The 19263-nt window shown below is 36.3% G+C and overlaps 1 protein-coding gene across 2 annotated transcripts in view; it reads right to left on the bottom strand.

Annotated features, from left to right (window-relative positions):
* LOC105390384 (pyrokinin-1 receptor) overlaps positions 1-19263 on the bottom strand; it is a 58607-nt gene that overhangs the window by 6544 nt on the left and 32800 nt on the right. For both annotated transcript variants that reach the window (XM_011561681.3, XM_011561682.3), the window contains exon 2: positions 8254-9140. In XM_011561681.3, the coding sequence (XP_011559983.3) occupies positions 8254-9061 (808 nt within the window). In that variant the 5' untranslated portion in view covers positions 9062-9140. The remainder of the gene's footprint in view (positions 1-8253; positions 9141-19263) is intronic.

Genomic DNA, 19263 nt, shown 5'->3' with positions numbered 1-19263 from the left:
AGACTATTAAGAGTAATACCTACTGCACTCACAAGCAATGTAAAAGTTCCAGTGACGATAGCTCTTGAACGGAAAAGACTAGCTTAATGACGCCGTCGGCAATATTAAAGTACTTACATTTAACAGCGCATCAAAATATTATTGTAACCAACTAAAAACGTAAATTTTGATCAAATTCTAATATATATTTTTTTAATTGGGGTCATTTTGTGTTGATTTTTTGCTACTTGGACTTACTCATTGCTCGTGAGTGTACCACGATTAGTACGCAGTGGTAACTGCTGCAGTATATTTTCAAGTCATAATTTTGGCCCAACTTACTTGAAAATATACGCGATTAGTGCGTAATGGCCTTGTATACTTTCAAGTAAATCATGGCACCATTTTAATTTGAAAATATACGCGAGCAGTCCCAACCTCTGCGTTCTGGCCTTGTATAGTTTCAAAACACGCGTTCCAGCCACATTCGACCCGTTCCTTTTTTCTTAATAATTGACAACATTTCAAAATTTTATACAGTTGAAATTCGAAAACCATTTAGAGACATGGCTCTAATATTCACAAAAAAAATGTTTCCGATTTTTCTATTGATTTATTTCAGAGAAAAACATAAAAATCTAAATTATCATTCGTGACATCACGATGTGGCATAATAATTAAACGCGCTTTTACTTCTAAAACAAGAACAAAAAAAAACATGTTATGTCACTTTGACAATGACAATGACAAACATCACTCAAATGTCTGTCACTTTTATGTGTCCTTGTCAATGACGGAAGTTCGTGATTGGTCCTTGCCACAAAATAAAGTTGAAGTTGAAGTTTATTGGTCCTTGTTCATGTCAAGTTAATGTCATCCAACTTTTTTTTTTAGGTTAGGCAGGCAACAGAAATATTTTTATCCAAAGCCTCGACGTGACGTCACTCATACTATAAATATTTTGAACTTTGAAATTAAAAATATATATTAAAACATAGAAATATGAAGAAATAAAAAAATACGGGTCATCTAAATTTGTGATATCTCGTCGAAAATAAAATAAAATCAGTGAGCATTTTATTTGAAATGTTGTCAATTAACAATAAGCAGCGCCAAAAATCTGTCAGATCCATACAAGTTACGTCAGATTTGACAAGCGAGCGACGCTACTTATAGCTTTTAATTGCTAGTGCTGGACACCGTGGTGAAATAATTGTCCAGTCAGATTAACCTCACTTGCCGACTGCCCGGGGGCGCCGGACGTAATAAAGTGCATTTGATACGTCACTCGGGGAGGCTCGTGTTACGTGCATCCGTGCAGTAGGTATTATATACTGAGAGTACTGGAGGGTTACTCTATATCTGATGACATCGAGAGCGAAGGAACGAGAAATGTCATGCAATCGGCACGTTAAGGCTGATTCACACACTGTTTGGTACGAGTGTTTAGTAGACGTACATTGCTGGGCTTGTTGTAAGTATGGTGTATTTGCAAAACTTTTGAATCTGCCATACATACTCAGCAATGTACGGCTCCTCACAGACTACTCGCACTCGCACTAAACAGTGTGTGAATCAGCCTTTATACAACGAGTCGGGGCTCGCGCAGCACCGCGACGAAACATAGTTTTTCGTCATATACTCGTACATAGAGTGACCCCCTGTGGAGCGCTTGTCTTGAAGGACAGCGTATAAGGATACGGTAGAAGGACAGGAGACTAGTAAATTCAGGGTCGAGATACGTATTAGAAGCTCTGTAAAAGTGCTTCAGTACAGCAGAAGCGGACCGGTACATGTCATTTTGAACAACTTTAATTAAGTAACAAAGTACAGTCCTCCTATGAAGTCATGAAAATATAGGTACAGTGCGATTATTGATTTTCATAGAAACTTTGTTGCTCACGTGACTTTTTCCTTATCGGATTACTAACTATATCACTTTTATTTTTAGCCTTTGGCCAACCTTTGGCTAGTAAAATTAAATCCAGTAAACTGTAAATATAGCCGTTATGTTATTGCTACGGAAACTTACTATTTATAGCACTGGGAAGCTGTCAATAAAATTAAATGCAAGTTCTTTCACTTGGAATAGATAGTGTCTTCTTGGTATTGTTTTTTGCAAGTTGTTTGTTTTAAATTTTGAGAATTTAGTCCTTTGGGTGTATCTAACATCGTGCAGATTTTATCACACTTGACATGCTCAAGTGTTCTTTTCATACAATACAAGTATTCATTGTAACGCGTGGAATATGCACGCGGGACGCGGGAAAAAAGTGTGCATTCCCGCTAAACGATAAACGATGTTAAAAACACCCTTTGACAGAATTCTTTGAGAGAACACATTTATTAGAGATAAGAGATGTTTCTAAAAAAAAGGTATAGTGATAGTGTATGGTGTGTGAAAGATGATATGTATGACACCTCAAAAAAGATGTTTTAACTACTTATACTGTGTTCATTCTTATTTGGCGAAAAAGGTAAACAATTTTTGTGTGTCTTTTAAATTAAAATGCTATTAAACAAATAAACTACGGCCAAAATAAATAGTTTACTTACGAAATAAATCATTTTTGCTTGTAAGTATTTCATTTGTCATTATGTTTTATTTTATAACTTAGTTTTAAATTAATTCAAATAAAAAGACACTCCAAGATTGCTCAAAATCTACGACAAGTAAGAAAAAATACACTATATGCCATAGGTTCTATAGAGCATAAAGTCATCTTCTGCGGAACATATCAGGTGCTGAAATATTTAATAGCTTTGGGCAGTATAATGCTGTAGCCCAGCTCCGATGGCTGATCTCAAGTGAGATTGGTCACCGTGGTCGAAATTCGACTTAGAGGACATTATTATTATTAACAAGTTTGTCTCCCCGATGAGGTAAACTATGTAGGTAACTAGGTATATAGGTAAGTATACGCAATATTGTTTACGCAGATTTTGCACCACTCTCAATAAGGCATAGTGTATTCTGTTACTAGCACTGCAGCGCTGCCACTAATTATACAGTAGAAGCTTTCATAATTACATATTCTGCCCAACATTATAATTTGCTTCGCAGCACTACGAAAACTGTTTTGAATTTCTCTCGTAGTCTGTGAGCCGAGAAGTATAGCGAAGCGTAATAGTTATTGACTTCTGCTTCTAATACAAGCTGTTTCCACTAGCTACGCTTCACCTATATTTTTTTGCCCGTGAAGGAATTTCCCCGGCGTTAAAAAGCAATAAAGTTCAAATTGACCACCGCCTTTTGACCTACAAATCTTTACACTTTGAAAATCGCAGTGCGCGTCGCAATATCTTTTTTAATTTGTCTAATCTGACGTGAATTTCACTTATCTATCCTCTTGAAACGTGACATAGTTAATTGTAGACTGACTTTTACGGTAACTCTTTCACAGCGAAAGCAGTCATTGGAACTTGGAATTATCTTGCCGAGGAAATAGGACACGCTCCCTCTGTTGCTTCCTTCAAAATTACGGTCAGGAATAGTCTACGATGCAGTATTTCATCTATACAACCTACTTATCGTCATTGCTCACTTTCCGCACTTATAGAATAGAATATAGGTCTGTACTTTATTGATTAAATAAAAGGCAAAAATTATAATATATGCAGTCCTATCACAATGTATACTCTTTTCGCACATGCCTCTTTCAAAAGGTAGGCGTATTACGTCTATCAGCCTATTTTAAGTTTTAATAAATAACAGTTATCTTTTAATTATGTCACGTCACAATTCACAATAATCATGTCGATTCTAGACTGATGGTTGACATTGACAACATTATTAGGACTGCTGCGCTGAAAGCTACAGAGACAATAATTAACGCTAGTAATAATATAATTATAAGTCAATGTACAGAGATCAAATATTTAAATGATAGATTAGATAGCACAAGATTAGCACTGTTTAAAATCGTTTCTGAAAACGACAATTATTATAAATCAACATTTCTGTACATTAACCTTCTTATTGTATTGTAAGCTGAAGCTGTTGCTCGCAACACTGTAATAACACTAATGACGCAACTTGGTTTTAAACAGTTTAGTTAATTTTGCATTGATTTGAAAACTACAGCCACATGAAATACATGTGCTTTTATCGCACTATTAAGGGTCTGCAATAGGGAATCGAGGGTTGGCATTGTCATAGAATTATGTAGTAAATGATGCTCTACAGCCTTGAAAAAAATCACACAGGTAGCCGAAGAGTCTAGCTAGGTGCTGAATCATTCGAATTTAAGTAAATGATTATGGATAACTGTAAATTAAATTCAGAATATCACGAAAAACCAGGAAATGATACTCCCGTATTGTAACAACTGTGTCGTAATTATAAAGAATTTTCACATGATTCTTATCAAATTATAAAGATAAATGCTTGGACTAGGCGCTAAATACCTTGTTTTTAAATAAACACACACCTATTTTGTGTAAATTAATAATAAACTTGAGCAATTTTTTTCCCTCAAATCTTCATACAAATATCTATGGCGGCTTTGTGTGTTATAAAATCATAAACACAAGCGACGTTTGACTCAGTCGGCTGCTGGCCTCCAAAGAAGGGTCACGTCGGTTTAGGCAGCACTGACAGCTCGCGATCTTTTCGTGTACAGATACAAAATCACTGCACATTGGTTGTCATTGCACTTTTTCAACTTTTATGACACCAACATAATTTGATTTGAAATTGAGGAAGCATAATTCTTACACTATATTCAATACATTAAATTGAATTAGATAGTGGGCAATGTTCTCGCGTGACATTACAGTCTCGTAAAGTACCGATGAGGAGCTGGAATATAGCGAATGGATCTAAGTGATGACAAAACGTAGGAACATTAGATTAGGATTCAAAAACACAGTCTCATGGTGCTGGTTGAGGTATGGTCTCGTGAGGATCTGATGAGGGCAGTAACAAGGTGGTGACTGAATTTTATTTCAAAGATGTTAATAGCTAAAAGCATCGAGTTTGAGCTATTAAGTATGTTTTTCAGAGAGACAGAAAGATATTTTAGGTTTCCTCTGGATTAGTTAGGTTTACTGGGTTTACTAAATTCATTCGTAACGTAAAATTGACAATGACGGAATTTCTTCTCTAGACAGTAGGTACTAAAAAAACCAACGATAGATGGTGTAATTTGCAGAAGTACCTATCTAGTCAGTTAGTCACCCTGTCACGGGGTGACTTCGGTTGGTAACTCAGAAAAAATACTATATGTTATTGCATCAATAATAAAAAAAACAAGAAAATATTCAAAGTTTCCATCCTCGCACACAAATCACAAACTCATGCCTTGTTCTAGGAGCAGGGTCTACCCTAGTGCATTTCCATGACCACTTTTCACTTGTGTCCCACCGGTTTCAGTGCTCAGCGGAATAGCACCATTGACCATTATTATTCTGAGATATCATCACTTCTTATTCTGAGTTACCCAACATAAAAACACGCCATCTATTGAAATCATTTTTTATTTAGGATTTGTCTATGGTGTGGTCCCCAAATTTAAGGGTAAATGCAAAATAATAATATTTTAACCTTTTTTATACCTATTATATTAAAAGACCTGTTCAACGATACCCTACCTACACCATCAAAATAACCGGAAAAAATATCAGCCCCAATTTACTTGTATGGGAGAGGGAGTACCCCAATATTTTTGGGGTACTCCCCATATCTATGCAAAATATCAGCTTGATATCTTTACCCGTTTCTGAGAAAAAGGGCGGTGACAGACAGTCAGTCAGACAGACGGACAACAAAGAGGTCTGTTGCTTTTTACCTTTTGTGGTACGAAACCCTAAAAATAAAATAAAATACCTATTATTCGGCTACCAAAAAATATACTTACAAACATACATACATACAATCGAATAATATTACACTCCTCCTTCGGCAGTCGGGTAAAAACAAGTGAGACAGGGGTTCATTCTGAACTTTTGTTCTACGAGTTTTAAAAATTACCAAAAAAAACCTTTTTCATAGAAACTTTGATGACACGTGACTTTTTACCATGGAAAACGAATATTTTTTTTCGCGAATTTGCAAAACTCGTAGAACAAAAGTTGTTCAGAATGACCCCTTGAGTCATCCCCTTTCGGCTTAGTATACCCTTAGTATCTACACTTTAATACCTGTAGTTACCTTTCTACAAGTAAGTAAATACTACATTTGTTTAGAAAGGTAATCGGGTTCCGAGGCGTGTTTTGAAACTATACAAGGCCAGAACGCAGAGGGTGGGACTGCTCACGTATAGTTTCAAATTAAAATGGTGCCATGATTTACTTGAAAGTATACAAGGCCATTACGCACTAATAGCGTATATTTTCAAGTAAGTTGGGCCAAAATTATGGCTTGAAAATATACTGCAGCCGTTACCACTGCGTACTAATTGTGTATATTTTCAAGTGCCAAGCGGCAATGGGAGCACTTGAAACTATACGTGATTAGTTACCAACTAGTAGGTTTTTATATTTAATACCCATAGATAGACAGGGTAGGCTTGATGAAAAACTTGATGAAAAATATGTCTCTAATAGGTTTTATAGGGTACCTAATACACTCACGAACAATCAATAAGTCCAAGTTGCAAAATGTCAACACCAAATGACCCCAATTTTAAAAACATTTCATTTAGAATTTGATCAAAATTTACGTTTTTAGTTGGTTATAATATCAATTAAATTAGAGTTTGTTAATCTTTATTTATTAACTTTCTATAGGTATGACAGGCAGAACAAGTAAATTGTAGTCATGTACATGTACCGAAATAGTTAAGTAAATCAGAATCAGCATGTATAAATTATATGCGACAAGTACGCCAATCAAGCAATGTGCGTAATAGCAATGTATATTTTCAAGAACGATTCAGTAAATCCCAACTTGAAAGTATACGCGATTAGTACGCACAAACAGTGTATATTTTCAAGTAAAATAATATTTTTTTTCACTTGAAACTATACAGTGCTAGTACACTATGGGTGCGTTCTGGCCTTGTATAGTTTCAAAACACGCGGTTCCGAGTATGGAGAAAAGTGGCACCCCTATTAATTTCTACTCTTTCCTGGTGCTTACCAGTGTAATTAAAAATTATACCTACTTACCCTCAAATCACTACTTGAAAATAATTGTCAATAAAGTTGGTGAGTAAAAGTTTATGACCCACTGTGCAAACTTACATGTGTGCGTGTCACTGCGTGTGCTGTGTGAAGAGCATTGAAAACCCAAATTTGGCGCGGCACGTCACCCTGTACCGGGCTAAGGCAACAGACAGGTTTCTATTCTATTCTCTGTGGGGGTTTTTAAGTACCTGCACCTGGCTCTCTCGAGTGGAACCTTTGTGCATATCACCAAGGTCTAAACTGCCTTCCTAAGCTTGGACCATTTCCCACGACACTGGTCCAATGCGGGTTGGTGGGTTCACATATCTCCAGTGCGGGTTGGTGGGTTCACATATCTAGATAATAATAATATGCAATAATAGATATGCAGGTTTCCTCACGATGTTTTCCTTCACCGTAAGAGCGACAAACAGACAGGTTTATAATTATATATATTGTCACATAAAAAATATTTAGTCAGTAGCACGTTATTATCAAGGAAGTAATTGTAAAATAGTGTAGTAAGTACTAGAAAATTATGGGATGTAAAATTTTACATCACTATAAACACAGGCATAGAACCACACAGACTCAGATTTTTTTACAGAGCCCTTTATATTCACACAAGAACTAAAAGTAGTTTTGACCAGCTATTTCAACTTCACTTGAATAAATATTTATATGTGAAAATATATAATTATGTTGTATTTCAAAGTCACCGTTTAATTTGGTCACTTGGTTTAGTTCCAGCAACATTTATTAATAAATATCATAGAGAGAAATATGAAATAACACAAATGTTTATTCAAGTAGGGAAGCGGAACATTTTGACCAACTATTTTTAGCTGAAGCATCGGAAATGGTTATAATCAAATTAGCTCATTTCTAACCTCTCAACTAGATATGAATTAGTCATGGTAATCGAAGCTTTCCCGTAAATGAAACTTCCATTATACTCGTACAATACATATCTCCAAAGTAATAAATACAGCAGTTATCGACGTAGATAAACGTCACTATATCGTGATTCGAATTCGAATACCTACGACGCTGTGATGGGTGGAAACGCGCATTAAACGAGTTTATCGACGTCGATAACGATCCCATGTAGCGGTCGCAGAGCTGTGATTTTAATATTCTACGGAGAAGAAAGATGCGTCAACTCACCCAGCATCTTGACGACGCGGCGCGTGGACTGGCTGTGTCTCTTGCTCATCTTGTTCATGCTCCTCACTTCTCCGCTCTCAAAGTCTTTGTGCACTCTCCCCCTATTCGTCTCGTTTAGCCGCAACCCGATTAGAAAATAAAGCACCGTTATCACCACTATTGGAGTCAGGAAGAAAACGAACGTTGAGATCTCAAACGAGTGTTCGATTATCACTCTGGTCTGCAAACACATGACTACACCGATATGCGTCCGGATGCCGAACTGCAGGGCTTGCGGCAGGGCCAGCGTCAAGGACACCACCCACAGCAGCACCACGTGCTTGGTGGCCCTCGACAGTTTCGACATCTTGTGAGACTGGAAGGGGTGGCAGATGGCCAGGTACCGCTCCACCGTGAACAGCGTGATGGTCAGTATGCTCGCGTTGGTCGACGTCTCCGCCGCCAGCCCGCGCATCAGGCAAAACGCAGACCCGAACACGTACGGCCACTTGTACCAGATCGAGTACATCTCTTGCGGCATCCCGCTGACTAACAGCAGCAGGTCGGATATCGCGAGGCTGAATAAGTAGTAGTTGGTGGCCGTGTGCATGGACTTGTTCCGGATGATGACGATGCAGGTGAACACGTTGCCGAGCAGGCCCATCACGAAGATGGCGGTGTACATGATGGTGATGGGGATGACGATGAGGAGGGAGTCCCGCTGGGGCCCGAAGACCAGGGCGGGGTCCACGGGGGCCGCGGGGGCCAGGTCCCCGACGCTGCGGTTGAACAACACATCGCTCAGGGTGTAGTTGTCCGGCATCCTCATCTATGTGGTCGCGAGCATCTTCGTGAGTCTCAGCGGTGAGTCGTAGCATCACATCTTGATCGTGGGCGGGTGTGGACGTCTGTAACAATTGTGGAATGATTAGTCCCACCTCACGATAATGTTGGCTATGATCATGATGTAACTAAATTGATATTAGGGGTTTTAATATTTCGTGCAACTAATAACAATAACGAGGCCTACGTCAGCAGTGGACTGCTATAGGCTGATGATGATGATGATGAATAACAATAACAATAACAATAACAATAATTCAATATTATCATAGATAATTTATTGTAAAATGGCTTAAATCTTTAGAAGTAGATTAATTTATAAGCTTTTTGAATGAGCTTAAAAGTCGGATAAATGTTCATTATTTATTAAATCGGCTTATTTGTATCAAGTTAAATATAGGTACAAAACATTACAAATAGTATGCAAGCGATTTTTTTAATTTACAACATAGTAATTAAATGGTAAAAATTACGATCTTATTACTGCGGTAATTTCTACCAGAAGACCTTATCAGTATGAAATTAAGGATACTATAAAATAGGATATGTAAAATGTTTATAAAATTTAAAATATATAAAATTCATGTAAGTTAGCATCTACAACAGAAGTAATCCGTAGAAACAATCTGCATAGTAGATGCCTTCCATCTCATTTCACTAAGCGTGTTTATGTCGTTTCAATCTCGCTCACTCCACTGAAATATTCATTCATTCATACAACCTTAATAAAAGTGTTTGTCTCATTTGTATTCGAATTGTAATAACAAACACAATATCTACCACCCAAATCCATTTGTAAGAGTATAATGGTATACAAATTGGCTTTGTATGATCGCTTCGCTATATTGAATAAGACATCGATGAGTGCCTACCTATCTGGAACGAGGTAAGTAAAAATAATGAGCTATAATAATGTTACTAACTTTTTCCAGTAATCTTATAATGTAACAGGATACGAACAGTGTCTCGAGTGTAAGTTGCGATCATTTACGCAAACCAAACAACCTGTATTGATCTAATATTATTTGATTAATTTATCTTCCACCGATAAGTCTCAGAATCAAACTGATTGTGCTGGGGTGTTACACATATATCATATATCTTTTACTGACCGTACAATACCCCATTTTCAGCTCAGCTCTTAGATTAACAATGTTCGTATATTGTTAATCTAAGTCTCAGCTGCAAACTGGAGTAGCAGCCTGGGTGTTGCAATAACTGAGATAGGCGCTCTGTTGGTCCTAGAATAAATTATCTCGTTTCTGTATAGTACCTAAATGGAAAAGCTAACAGAATGTGTTCAACTGTCTCTAATGGTGAACAATGAACATCCCGTAAAGTTATATTTTTATGCATTACATTAAACACAATCCAACAAGGTACTCTTCGTCCGGGATTCCGACATGAAAACATTTAAAGGTGAAGGGAAACAAAGCGGAAAAGGTTCTTACTTGTTACTTTAAATAATTTGAGGAAAAGTCTTATACATGTAATTAAATAGACATAGAATGTTTGACTTCGTATTGAATAATGGCACAATATAAACAAAAACACTCGATCCAAAGGAAGTCCATTCAATTAAACTATTTAAGTCCAAGAATTAAATTGTTCAATATAATTAATCGCACTGAAGTAAACACTACAGAGGATCCTTTCAAACGAATTAGAAGGCAAATTTAATAAACAATTTTAATTATGGTAATAAAAACAAGAAAAGAGCTTCTTAAAATCAAGATCAAATTAGGTTTGGAGCTCAATTAATCATTTCCTTAGAGTAATTACCGTAAGTACCGTGGTTAGTTTAATGAAAAATAGAAACTATATTAAGTAGATTTATAATTATAAAACTGTTATTTAATTGTTGTTTATTATAAAACTATTATATTGAAATATATAAAAAAAACACACACTCACGCCTTGTACTAATGTACTCCCTTGCGGGGTAGGCAGAGGTGCATTGCTGCACCCATTTTTCGCCAGAGTGTTATGTTAGTCCCAATGTAATACGAGTAGGGGGTGGGCCTATTGCCATTTTACGGGCACATCCAAGACCCGAGAACAAATATCTGTGTTTGAACAAATATCTGCCCCAGCCGGGAATCGAACCCGGGACCTTCGGCTCAGTAGTCAGGGTCACTAACCACTACGCCATTCGGTCGTCCAAAATATATTAATATATATTGAAATATATATTAATATATTTCTTTTAAAAATAAATCTCGAGTGTTAGGCAAATATAATAAATAAATAAATAAATAATAGGCCTGCTTTCAATAACTTGTAGGTATGTCACGTATATCGTTCTGACTGGTATTCTACATTAGATTTTCAATCCATGCTGACAATACCGCTTTATGCAATATACACCGCAAGAAAAAAAAGGGACATTAGATGCCCATTATACTCTTATGTTCTACAGCGCACTGCAAACACATTGTCACTCTGAGAGGAGTCAGGTTTCTTAGAGATAGAAGACATACCGTAGATATTAAATACATGAGACATTAACAGTTGAAATGGCTCTTATTCCACAAGAATTAAAAACATGTGATGTTTTAGTCCTTACTGCTCCACTGTACCCTCTTATCTCAACTTTCTAGGTTAATGTGTGCGTGGATGGGTGTCAACCTTTTTATGGACTATAAAGAAAATGCCTTTGGGACTCGCTCAATGAATATGATGTGGTGTGTCACCGATATTTGTATGAAATAACTAGCTATATACAATAGTCATAACTACAGGGTGTTTGCAAAAAGTTGCTTAGTACTAAGCCGAAAGATGGTGACTCACGGGGTCATTCTGAACAAATTTTGGTTTACAAGTATTGTTACGTTTAGTGCTGCAAAAATAATTCTTAAGTAATTGGAGCTTAGTCAAGTGACGTGTCAAATATAACAGCTGTTAGAATATTAAATAGATATCCCTGGAGTTTTCACTATGTTTTTTAATTATTTTTATTAATAGGTAAGCATAATAATATAGATCAAAATTTAATGTATTGGCAAGGCGAGAGTCAAAATATGCGACGTTATAAAATCAAATGGCCGTATTTTTATTGCGTTGACGCATAGGCTCGATCTTTACGACTCCGTGTATAGACATATTAGACATGTAGCTACACATAGTATCTAATTATTGGGAACCCCTGACCGTGTCTGCCTATCTGAGATTACGTTTCTAAGAGCTATGGGGTTACCACCACCGAACATTAGCAATTAACAATCCTTAAACGCCGTCGCTCCATAGTAAAAATTCACGTGACCAACAAAGTTTATAAGTATGGAAAAGGAACAAGTTTTGAAAATTCAAGAAAATATTTATTTTTTTGAATGTTCAATACATGTTCAGAATGACCCTTTCAGTCACCCCCTTTTGGCTTACCCATTTGAAACATCCTGTAGTAGAGTGTACTTCTCATACACTTCTTATTTCGTCAAGAAAGAGTCCCGACGAAATACGATTGTAATTTTTTTGAAGATTATCAATATAAAACTATATTTCCGTTTCTAAATCAAATGATAACTACACGCATCTAAGCTCTTCAGTTACCGAACCATAAAGTCATATTGGGACTTATGGTTCTCCCTTTACTTATATCATTATTTGCAATTAGCAACGCAAGCTTGGCTAGCAATTACACGTATGGTCGTCCCTTTATAATTAAGATCCCATAATTAATAATGCGTTGCTTATACCAATTAAGGGATAGGCTGGAGAAAAAAATATCACCCTGTCTTGCAGGTCCAGTTTTGGTAGACATGAAGGTATGTGGTGTCTTATTCAGGGAAAGATAGACGTTAGTCGCGATTCTGAAGGCGCAAGTTTTAAGTAGAGCATATTATTTTTATATCTTTAATTTCGAATTTGAGAGCTATGCAACCAATCGCATGGGTGAGTTTTGTTTTTTTTTTAATTGCTAAGTATCGCTAACTACCTATGTCGATCATTGTGAACATCATAATCACGATATTCACGATCAAATTTTATGGTTCCAGACGTTTTAGTAGCAATTTTACTAGTAGTCGGGTTTTAGTTTTAGTACTTTTTTATCACTTTTAACTACAATGTTAGTAAATATAAAATATGATAAGGCGGAAATAATATTTATTATGTTGCTGTAAGCATGTATACTGTTGGTAATGAATAAATTTATTCAGAACCGTTTGCAAAAACCGGGTTCTACAAAATTCTAGAATCCAAGAGTCCTATTCTATTCTATTCTCTGTGGGGGTGTAAGTACCTGCACCTGGCTCTCTCGAATGGAACCTTTGTGCATATCCCCAAGGTCTAAACTGCCTTCCTAAGCTTGGACCATTTCCCACCACGCTGGTCCACTGCGGGTTGGTGGGTTCACATATCTAGATGTGCTAAATCTAGATATGCAGGTTTCCTCACGATTGTTTCCTTCACCGTAAGAGCGATGGTATACATTGTACTTAAATTAAAATATCTCATTGTTACATGTCAGCGCCGGGATTCGAACCCGCATCTCTTGCGTGAGAAGCGGGCGCTAACCCGACTGAGCTACCACCGCTTCCAGAGTCCTATTTGGCTTCTTTTTATAGCAGAATTCCCACTGGGAACTGGAAAAGCTAGATCGGTATAGATTTAAAAATGTCGCGAAGCCCTGAATAACGACAATATGCGCTAGATATAAATTACTATGCACAACTAAACTAAACAATACCTTTTAAGCATAGTTAAGTTATTCTCTGAAGCGCATTACTACTGTCGGGAATAAAAAGAGTCAAGGAAAGAAAAGGAATACCTACAATTATATTATAATGGTGCACATTAATTGTGATCTAATGGAAGAAGTAGGTAATTACAAGAGTCATTTAGCTTGTTATTTAATTATTATAGTTTGATTTTAATAGGTAGGTAGTTGCGGTTATGAGTATTATTGTAGTAAATAGGATTTTCAAATGAATAACTTTTAATTAGGGAAGTATTTATTATATTATTATATAGATTTAAAAGAAGAGATCCTACCATACACAGGGACCGCTCGAATAGTTCTATTGGCAATAAGGTCGCCTTTTTATACAGTTTTATTTAATTAGGTAAACGGTTTTTATTAAGTTCTTGTGATGTAAATATTTTGTTTGGTGTAAATAAAGTATACTGTATTGTATTGTGATTATTGCCGGTTGGTTTTCTCAATAATTATATCAGTAGTAACTAGACTCTAATCGGGTCTAATAACTCTCCTCAGCTTAGTCTTTGATTCTTAAAAACAATAAACTTGTGGTGTAAGTTTTCCTAAATTTTGATTGTTTTATTAAATCCGGAACCCTATTGATCAGCAATACCTACCTAACAATAACAAAAATAAGTTCTGATTTCGAGGAAATGTTAGAATTGCTCCAGGCAGTCGGTAAGTAATAGCACCTAATGATCAGGATTCTTGCAGGTACAGTCGACAAAATAGTTAAGTACTTAAACCCTCTCAGCGAAAACAGTTTTATCTGTAACTTCTATGATGCGTCAGTTTAGATGATGGAGAGGGGATGGGAGGTAGGTGGCGGTATCTTTTTTGTCGACTGTACATTTTATATTCATTTGGCGCAGTCTTCAGATACACTAATTCTGCCGAGATCAATTTCCCAGTATTAATACGTAGATATAAAAAAAAATGCTATGTAGGTCATTCTCAAAGATGTTTAGAACCAGAATAATATGGTAAAGTAAATAACCGAAAAACTGCTATAGCCTTAGATTTACAATATACCAACAAGGTGGAGTGTCAGCGCAAAAGAAACGTTTCAACAAATAACACCCCACTTCCACCACCCTCACAAAACCAGTCGCTAGTCAAATCTCGCATCGCAAAGCAACCAAGCAGACCAAAAAAAACTTAGCGTGTTTCAAAACAAACAAGCTTACAAAAACGAGCTTATACGCTCATAGGTATTTTATGTAAATACCTACGCGTAGGCTAGTCTGAAACCGCTCTAAGAGGATTAAAAAAATCGTAGCACTCTCCCACATGAGGGCTATTTAAGGACGTTACAACGTTACGTTAATATATTAGTTAACTTCATTTATGCCAGGAAAGGCCGTTTTTATTATTTTTAAAAATAAACTTGTAGACTCTAGATATGTTACTAGGTAGTTGGAGGTTGGTTCTAAAAATTGGTTTTAACAAGATAAACAGATTTACTTAAGTTTTTTCTGTCCGTCTTATTTTTGGAATAAACGATTATGTTTTTTTCCCATTAATGGCGCTAGCCAGCCCTACTAACGCCCTTTACAATATAAATGTATCTATAAATATTAGTTGATCTTTGTAATAATGATGGAGATTCCTCTTTTTCCTCAGGTAGGAAAATTCCATGCGCTAAATAAAATTTATCATAATATTCTGAGCACGTATTTTTTCCGTTCAATACTTACATAAAAATATTTTTGAGTTTGTAGTTTGTAGTGAGTATTGATAAGAACGCGAACGTAAGTAGATAAACACATAAGTGTATTAAATATGGCTCTGTGCTGTCTTGTCTCCCTATTTTTAGATCGTGAAAACACATAAAGGTACAATAATTACTAGAATCATTTTCAACCTTGTCCGCTCATCAAGGTCTGTTGGATCTCATGACATGTCATTTCAGTGTTATTCATACTTATACATAATATTGTAACAACTAACTGCAATGCTATAGCATAAGCATGTTGGCGCCACTTGACCTGAAATTTAAATTATACACATAGTTATACAAACATAATTGGGAAAAATGGACGTCGATAAAATCGTTTAATGCACGTTCTACCAATCACAGCGCCATGTTTATAGCAATCGCGATATAGTGCTGTTTATCTACGTCGATAACAAATCCGTGTAGCGGCAGCGTGTAGCAGAGGCAGACATTTTAAGTTCTGAAATTATATTTTTTTGGGAAAAAATGTCTTAAGAATCGCTACCATAGTTAGGTAGGTACAGGGAAGCAATCAAAAATATTATCAATTTAGTTTTTAAATAAATGGCCAAAGTCGCGGAGAAAAATAATAAAATATACTCTATATCTATCGTCAGCAAAATCATTTAATTTTCCCCATTGACTTATATTTTACTAGCTTTTCCCATATAAGTAGGAACTTACATTGTGATACGAGTGCGAAGAGACAAAAAATACAGTCAACTATGCACTGACACGCCACGCAGTATCAACCAATCTATAATGTCTATCGCTTCAGCATATATAATAAATAGGTCTATAGGTTTTGCTTTAAAAAAAATACATTGTTATTGTTCAACAAACGGCTTGACTCACACAAATTACGTTATATGAGGTGCCTATAATAATCATGGAATGAAATGAAAAATCTAATATTTAGAAGTAGTAAAACGTTTTCTCTCTTTATTGGAGCCAGTGCTATACTCTCCTCTTAAGCCACCACGCGGGCCTAGTGCGGGTTGGTGGACCCCAACACAAGCAAGCTTGTGCTGAGAGAGTTGTCGGGAGTGGACAACCCGACTGTCAGATGTTTTCAAGCTGCCCTAAGGCCTCTGACGAGACCGGGACCCACGGCGTAACGTTCCGACCGAAGCACGGAAGCGTCCAGAAGACAACTAGTGTAGTGCATTATCTCTACTGAAGGCTCTGAGACCTTCATTATTGTTAATCATCTGCACTAGTGGCACGCGACGTTATCAATACTGTCGTGAGAAAGGAAAACAGTATTATCAAATTATTTATTTCTTCTAGTCTTTAATTAAATCTTCGTAGGTAATAATTTCACATGTGTTTGAAAGGGTTCGTAAGTACCACTAAACTGCTACGTACGGTTCGGTGCCCACCTTTACAAATATACAACCCAGCAGTGCAAGAAATTGCATTCTGCACACTTAGAACAGGTATGATTTCCTGAATACAAAGAGGCGCCTCTAGATAAACTACCATGAAACTTTTGACAGATAAGTATGAGGTCTAGTACAGGTTTGATAGTTAGTCGAAAACTATAAAAGTTTACGTTTTCTCGCATACTAAGTGGCGCCTCTAATGAAAACTATCATGAATGTTTTGACAGATAATGTTTGCAGATAACAGGAGCAAACGTAAACTTTTTTCGTTTTCATTTATAACAAAACCCGTACTAGAGGATGACAGAAGAAAACCAAAAACTTTTTGGTTTTCGTAATTTGAAAAACCCGTAAGTAGGTGCTAGAGCAGCTATACTCAAACTGCGGTCCGCGGGCCGCATGTGGCCCGCGGTCCTTTATCAGTGGCCCGCGTGCCATGAGAGATAATAGAGAATATACATTCTGTGTAAAAAGTATCGGGATTATATCCATAAAACAAAAAATGATTGTTATTCATCCAAATTTATTTTATCACCTTCAAAGTTTGCTCCTTCAGAAACGATACACATACCTACGCCAACGAATTATCCAATCAACATTTTTTTTTCCTTATTCTCTTCTATCGATTGAAAACAGTGCCTCGAAGTGGTAATTTGAGTTTAGGAAAAAAAAAGAAGCTAGAGCCGTGAGCTGCAGCCATATCTGGTTTATATGGTGGATGCTCGATGGTATTTGTTGAATGTTTGCAAATTCATTCACAATTATGATCCTTGTGCGAAAGGCGCAATATCGTGGTGCAAAATCTTTTCTCGATTTTTTTCCCACACATCTTTGTCGAATTTGCTGTATATTATATTCTACATAACCCCCAAATAATATAATTTCCCTACCGTTTGACTTTCTGGCAAGAATTCCGAGTGCACAACACCACGATAGTCAAAGAAAACAGTCAACATGACTTTAACTAACAATCGATAGAAGACGCGAGAGTACTAAACACAACTCTGGAAACAGAGGCTTTAAAAAAAATTGTGATGGCGTATATCGTATATCGTTTGTGAAGGAGCATGTACTTTGAGGGTGATAAAATAAATATGGATGAATAACGATAATTTTTTGTTTTATTGATCTAATCCCGATTTTTACACAGAGTAGTATATATGCATGTGTTTTTTTATATTATTATTCGATAGTTTATATCGCATTAAAATAGCTTAAAAAAATTTGCTTGCGGCCCGCGACACCATGACTTAAACGTGTTTGTGGCCCTTATATAAAACAGGTTGAGTACCAATGTGCTAGAGGCTTCGACATTGCTGACCGTATCTGAATGAAAATGAGAGTGTTTATAAATTTATATTTATATAAGTATTTATATTTATATAATTATAAAGTACTTATCCGTGTTCTTACTATAGAGCGGTGGTGGTAACGGATAAGATCTCGTCCTCACATTCGAGCGGCCGTTCTTTTAAATCCTAGCCTTTACTAATTGATTCTTTAGAAGTAAGTACCTATAAATTATACAATTTGCTTGAAGGAAGAAATCGTAAGGAAACCTGCGAGTGTTGAATCCTAACTAATATTATAAATGCGAAAGTAACTGTGTCTGTCTGTCTGTCTGTCTGTCTGTCTGTTACTCTTTCACGCCAAAACTACTGAACGGATTTGAATGAAATTTGGTATACATGCGGTCTAGACCCTGGGAAAGAACATAGGCTACTTTTTATCCCGGAATTCCCACGGGAAAACTTTTTAAGGCGAAGCGAAGCGCGCGGGAACACCTAGTGTGATATAAATAAAGAAATGTGTCCTATTAGTAAAATGAATCGCGACTTATTTTCCACTCTGTTTATAATAATGTCTGTATAATACTACCTTATTCAATTCCTTCCGAAAGCAAATATTATATTAAATATTATTTGCACCAGTAGATACATCATTATACCTACTTGAGTATCAGATGCGGAATGCAATGCGGAATCTAACAGAAAATATTCCAATGTATAAAAACTTCAAAGTGTTCAACTACACAGTAAATGGCCAAATGAATACTGAAAGCTTCGATCACCTATCATCTTGATCGTACAATAAACAGAGATAAAGTAAATAAATTCCAGACTTGTTACACAAACCTACGTTTTAGCGAATACTAAACAAACTCATTGAACAATCGATGTTTGCTAATTCCATCTCTAACCTCAACCTGCGATTCATTCGATTTTTATTTCGATTCTTTGATCTTTTATAGAGGATTTTACCTGATTAGTATCAGATGTGTGGTTCCCAAAGAGCACCAAAACACCCACATCAAAAAACAAGTTAACTGTTAACTAGTGATAAAAATAATCTTTAATAATCTACAGTGCAAAATTTGGTGAAAAGTC

The sequence above is a fragment of the Plutella xylostella genome, chromosome 12 (assembly GCF_932276165.1).
Source record: "Plutella xylostella chromosome 12, ilPluXylo3.1, whole genome shotgun sequence".
NCBI lineage: Eukaryota > Metazoa > Arthropoda > Insecta > Lepidoptera > Plutellidae > Plutella > Plutella xylostella.
Note: the sequence above shows the minus strand (reverse complement) of the source record. Positions and strands in the feature narration are given on the sequence as shown.